At 43.1% G+C, this 6,389-nt stretch overlaps 1 protein-coding gene across 1 annotated transcript in view; it reads right to left on the bottom strand.

Annotated features, from left to right (window-relative positions):
- Positions 1-1,965: 1,965 nt before the first annotated feature.
- The window catches only part of LOC119595148, a 9,554-nt gene continuing 5,130 nt past the window's right edge, over positions 1,966-6,389 (bottom strand). Inside the window, exon 6 of the mRNA XM_037944319.1 lies at positions 1,966-2,223. Within this exon, the coding sequence (XP_037800247.1) occupies positions 2,086-2,223 (138 nt within the window). The 3' untranslated portion in view covers positions 1,966-2,085. The remainder of the gene's footprint in view (positions 2,224-6,389) is intronic.

The raw sequence follows: 6,389 nt of genomic DNA, 5'->3' as shown, positions 1-6,389 counted from the left end.
ATGGTTCTGAGTGTTGGGAGTTGAAGTAGATAGACAAGAAAAAGATCAATAGTTTTGAAATGTGGTGTTACAGACGAGTACTGCGTATTAGCTGGACAGAGAAGAAGACGAATGATGAAGTGCTGAGAAAAATAAATTGTAAAGACCGACTGTTGGACATCTTGAACAAGAGGAAATTAAAGTTTATTGGTCATGTAATGAGAAGTAAAAGTATTAAGAAAAACTTGCTGACAGGGATGGTGATAGGAAACAGAGGAAGAGGCAAACCGAAGACAAGACTGAGCGACAATATCAAAGATATTTGTGGGCTGTCGATGGTACAAGTGGAAAGAAAAGCATAAGATCGAGTTTAGTGGCGAAGGATGGTGGAGAGGTCCACGGCTGCTCAAACATGTGCATACCGTTATTGATGATGATACATATTATATATATATTCTTCTTCTTTTAACGGTAGGTTCATGTCTGAGCCGCCATGGTCACAGCATGATACTTAATTGTAGTTTTCATGTTGTGATGCTCTTGGAGTGAGTACGTGGTAGGGTCCCCAGTTCTTTTCCATGGAGAGTGCCGGTGTTACCTTTTAGGTAATCATTCTCTCTATCTATCTGGGGTTGGGACCAGCAGTTGACTTGGGCTGGCTTGGCCACCCAGTGGCTAGGTAGGCAATCAAGGTGAAGTTCCTTGCCCAAGGGAACAACGCGGCGGTCGGTGACTCGAACCCTCGAATTCAGATTGCCGTCGTGACAGTCTTGAGTCCGACCCTCTAACCATTCGGTCACAGCGGCCTTGACGATCATGGGCTTCCATGATTTTTTTCTTAGCAATTTAGAGCGGTGGTTTGCCATTGCCTTCCGCCCGGTGTTTTTATCGAGTCACCATCTCTATTTACCCGGCACTGACTTGAGCTGGCTTGGCCACCCAGTGGCTAGGCAGGCAATCGAGGTGAAGTTCCTTGCCCAAGGAAAACAACGCGCCGGCCGGTGACTCGAACCCTCGAACTCAGATTGCCGTCGTGACAGTCTTGAGTCTGACGATCTAACCATTCGGCCACCGCAGCCCCGTATATATATTATACATATTATGTATATATATTATATATATTATATGAAGTTCCTTGGGCAAGGAACTTCACCTCGATTGCCTATTTAGCCACTGGGTGGGCAAACCAGCCCAAGTCAGTGCCGGTCCCAAGCCCGGATAAAATAGAGAGAATGATTACCTAAAAAGATAAACACCGGCATTCTCCGTGGAAAGGAACTGGGGACTATACCACGTACTCACTCCAAGAGCATCACAACATGAAAACTACAATAAAGTATTATGCTGTGACCACGGCGGCTCAAACATGAAAAAAAAAATGTTTGAGTGGCCGTGGTCACAACATGATACTTAATTGTATTTTTTTCATGTTGTGATGATCTTGGAGTGAGTACGTGGTAGGGTCCCCAGTTCCTTTCCACGGAGAGTGCCGGTGTTTACCTTTTAGGTAATCATTCTCTCTATTTTATCCGGGCTTGGGACCTACTGACTTGGGCTGGCTTGCCCACCCAGTGGCTAGGTAGACAATCGAGGTGAAGTTCCTTGCCCAAGGAATAACGCGCCGGCCGGTGACTCGAACCCTTGAACTCAGTTTGCCGTCGTGACAGTCTTGAGTCCAATGCTCTAACCACCGCGGCCTATTATATATATATTATACATATGTATATGCGCGCGCGCGCGCGTGTGTGTGTGTGTGTGTGTGTGTGTGTGTGTGTGTGTGTGTGTGTGTGTGTGTAAACTGCATCCAGTATTGGGGTTCTGGTCCTAAGGAGTAAGGAACCACCTCCTAGCCGCTAGTGCTCCCATGTCCACTTCAACCCAGAGTGGAACCTATCAGCGTTCCATCTCTCAATACAAATATTGTTACGGAAGGCAACGGGAAGCCCATCATAAATAATCCTTACCCCCCAAAAGAAAAACAGCAAAAAAAGCTCTTGAAACTTTATTCCGGAAGTTCCTCGCCCCACAACCCACCGAAAGGGAGCGAGAGCAAAGCCGTCAATCCAGGTGGGAGCGATCCATGAAACAGGGTATGTAGATGAGATATTAACCGTTGAGTAATCCCCAAGCACCACTGGGAGAGCTGTAGTTGGGTCTGACGGATCCCCCGTAGACCACGTTCTTCGACCAACAGCCTTTCCGCACAGATTCGATGTTGTTGTCACTAATATGGAAGTCAGTGGGCTGAGGGAAGAGGAGGAGAGAAAGTGCAGCTTTATAGCCTTGCAGCTTAGGTGTGCATGCCTAAACACACACACACACACACACACACACACACACATATATATATATATAAATCAGTGCAAGTGCACACACCAATCGCCGCATGCGAGTGCGTGGGTGCAACCATGCACACACGCATCGCCCGCACGCATATATAAGCACACGCGCTGCTTTAAATAATTTTAGGTAAATCGATCCTAGATACGATGAAGTTCCCTCGGCAATGACCTTCACCTCGATTGCCTATTTAGCCACTGGGTGGCCAAGCCAGCCCAAGTCAGTGCTGGTCCTCAGCCCGGATAAATAGAGAAAATGATTACCTAAAAGGTAACACCGTCATTCTCCGTGGAAAGGAACTGGGGACCCTACCATGTACTCACTCCAAGATCATCACAACATGAAAACTACAATTAAGTATCATGCTGTGACCACGGCAGCTCAAACATGAACCTACCGTTAAAAAAAAATATATATATATATATTTTCTTTCTTTCTTTCTTTTCTTTTATTGTATGGTGGCGTCATATTCTAGTATATATATATTTTTTTAACAGTAGGTTCATGTTTGAGCCGCCGTGGTCACAGCATGATACTTAATTGTAGTTTTCATGTTGTGATGCTCTTGGAGTGAATACGTGGTAGGGTCCCCAGTTCCTTTCCACGGAGAGTGCCGGTGTTACCTTTTAGGTAATCATTCTCTCTATTTATCCGGGCTTAGGACCAGCACTGACTTGGGCTGGCTTGGCCACCCAGTGGCTAGGTAGGCAATCGAGGTGAAGTTCCTTGCCCAAGGGAACAACGCACCGGCCGGTAACTCGAACACTCGAACTCAGTTTGCCGTCGTGACAGTTTTGAGTCTGATGCTCTAACCACACGGCCACCACCCTCTCGCTTCACATCACACACCTCCTGTTTAGGTGAGATGTTCCTGATTCTAGTATATACATTTTTTTTTTCTTAACGGTAGGTTCATGTTTGAGCCGCCGTGGTCACAGCATGATACTTAATTGTAGTTTTCATGTTGTGATGATCTTAAGAGTTAGTACGTGGTATGGTCCAGTTCCTTTCCTTGCCAGGGTTGCGGTGAAACTGTCGGCAGCAGGGCAGTGGATATCTGGTGAAAACACTTTCGGTTCTACTGATTACTGGTTTCACCAAATAATATGTCTGGCGTATTACAGTGTAACTGTTTTAAAGTGGCAGAGATAGTTCCTCCTAGTTCGTTGGAGACTGCGAGTTGAGAAGGAGTCTGGGGGATTCCACTCAACTTTTCTTTTCTCCTGACAATCCTCTACACCAATGATTAAATACAGAAATGATAATTCATACCACATCGCCCGTCGCATGGGTTATCAAGGGGCGCGTTATTCAGTGGGCAACCAGGCTGACAATGTTAAATATGCATCTGGAAGACAAAGAAGATAAAGAAAACATGTCCAATTAAGAAACGCATTAAAAATCTTCTCTTAACTTCAACTTCATTCTTTCAGCAATAATTTTCAACAAAATTTTGCTGCTGTGACTTATTAATGCAATTGTCCTGTTATTGTTGCATTGGAGTTCGTCACCATTTTTAGGTATGGGAGTAAAGACTGATTTTACCCAGTCTTCTGGCCATCTTCTTTTGTTCCATATTTTTGTACAAAGTTTGTAGAAGAAGTATTCAACACTTTCGCCAGCATTCTTGATTAGTTCGGCTATTATTTCATCTATTCCCGGGCTCTTGTTATTCTTTAATTCTTTTATGGCTTTTATAACTGACTATGTATATATATCTTTTGATACTGTTGATCACGATATCCTCTAGAATAACATGTACGATATGAAGTTTCCAAAACACATCATCCAACTAATAAGAGTCTTGTAGCAGCTGTAAGAACCACTTATGGGTTAACAGAATGGTTCGAAGTCAAACAAGGAGTACGACAGGGTTGCATTCTGTCTCCGCACCTCTTTAATATATATTCTGAAACAATTATGAGAGACAATTATGGAGAATACAAAATATCAAATCTGATATAGTTTTGATTGCCAGCAGTATCACTGAACTACAACAACTACTAGATAAAGTTAGAGAAGCAAGCGAAAAGGCTGGCTTGTTTCTTAATGCCAAGAAAACTAAGATCATGAAGATTCAAAGATAACCGGCAATGAACAATGATGAACATGTTACAATCAATGGAATGATTGTGGAAAATGTGAAAGAGTTCACTTATCTTGGAGCTGTTTTAACTAATACATATGATGATTTACCGGAGATAAAAAGAATTACCATTGCCAAAAACGCCACAATTGCTCTCAATAACATCTGGAAAGACCGAAGCATTACCTTACGGACAAAGCTGAGGTTATTGAACTCATTAGTTTTCCCAATTGCATCATATGGTTCTGAGTGTTGGGTGTTGAAGTAGATAGACAAGAAAAAGATCAATAGTTTTGAAATGTGGTGTTACAGACGAGTACTGCATATTAGCTGGACAGAGAAGAAGACGAATGATGAAGTACTGAGAAAAATAAATTGTAAAGACCGACTGTTGGACATCTTGAACAAGAGGAAATTAAAGTTTATTGGTCATGTAATGAGAAGTAAAAGTATTGAGAAAAACTTGCTGACAGGGATGGTGATAGGAAACAGAGGAAGAGGCAAACCGAAGACAAGACTGAGCGACAATATCAAAGATATTTGCAGGCTGTCGATGGTACAAGTGGAAAGAAAAGCGTAAGATCGAGTTTAGTGGCGAAGGATGGTGGAGAGGTCCACGGCTGCTCAAACATGAGCATACCGTTATTGATGATGATATATATATATTTATAAAATTTTTCCATTTCTTCATCACTTGCAGTGTTGGTTGGTGCGTAGCATTGTATAATACTAAACTACAATTAATTATCATGCTGTGAGCACGGCGGCTCAAACATGAACCTACCGTTAAATACACGTGTGGATGTATATATATTTATTTATTTATATTTTGTTTGTTCAACAGCCTTTCATTTCACTAGGTCTCTCCCAATTTATTATTGAGAGGTCATTTGGCAGTACCACTCTCGAGAGAGAGTAAGGAACGAGTGTATCAGGGAAAGGTTAAGAGCACCAAGGCTGCAAGATAAACTACGTGAGGGACGGTTAAGGTGGTAAGGACATGTACGAAGGAGAGGCGAAGAGTATGTAGGTAGAAGAGTGGAGAATATGAAGATCGGAATAAGGAGACAAGGAAGACCAAGACGGAGGATGTATGACTGCTACCGCGAGGACATGAGGGAAGTCGGAGTCCGAGAGCGTGACGCGCAGGACCGACGCAGCTGGAACCAGAAGATCCGCACCAGCGACCCAGGATGAACATGGAAAAGCCAGTTGAAGAAGAAGAATACATTTTCGAAAGTATATATATATATATATTAATTTATTTTCATATATATATATTTTTTAAATACAGCCATTCATTCCACTGCAGGACATAGGCCGCTCTCAATTTATGACAGAAGATTCAGTTTGACTGTCTCTCCTCTGATGAAATTCATTTTCGTGAGAAGTACGAAAAAGGGTTGGCGTAGCTGCACACGTTCATGATGAAGTCCTTGGTATTCTCGTACACTGTTGGCTGATTGTAGACAACCAAGGCGTTGTTCGCGGTTGCCTCAGCCTCGTCGAATGAGTAAATCATATCCTCACTGCATCCAACAAACATTTCTGAAACGCTATTTAATGCTTCGCTGACGCGAATCTAAGTCCGAGAGAATAGCGACTGAGAACACTGCTCTTCTTGCTTGCTTGGGCCTTCGGGGTCCTCCTCCAGGACATTTTCTTGGTCTGGTTTGACCGATCCTTCGGGGTCCTCCACTTCCATTAGTTCTTTCTATAGAGAAGCCTACTCATCAGAACAATTTTCTTCCAGTGTTTTCTCGGCAAGACAAATTTGGGTGACGTCTTCCGGTTCTTCCCATAGAGAAGCCTACTCATCAGAACAATTTTCGACTTACTGTGTTTCTTCCTCTGCAGGACACATTTGGTCGAAATCCTCCAGTTTTTCGCTTAAAGAAGCCTCATCTGAACATTTTTCGACTGACTGTGTTTCCTCTGCTGGACACATTTGGTCGAAATCCTTCAGTTCTTCCCCTAAAGAAGC

This window comes from Penaeus monodon, chromosome 35 (assembly GCF_015228065.2).
Source record: "Penaeus monodon isolate SGIC_2016 chromosome 35, NSTDA_Pmon_1, whole genome shotgun sequence".
Taxonomy (NCBI): Eukaryota; Metazoa; Arthropoda; class Malacostraca; order Decapoda; family Penaeidae; genus Penaeus; species Penaeus monodon.
This window is presented reverse-complemented; position numbering and strand designations above follow the sequence as displayed.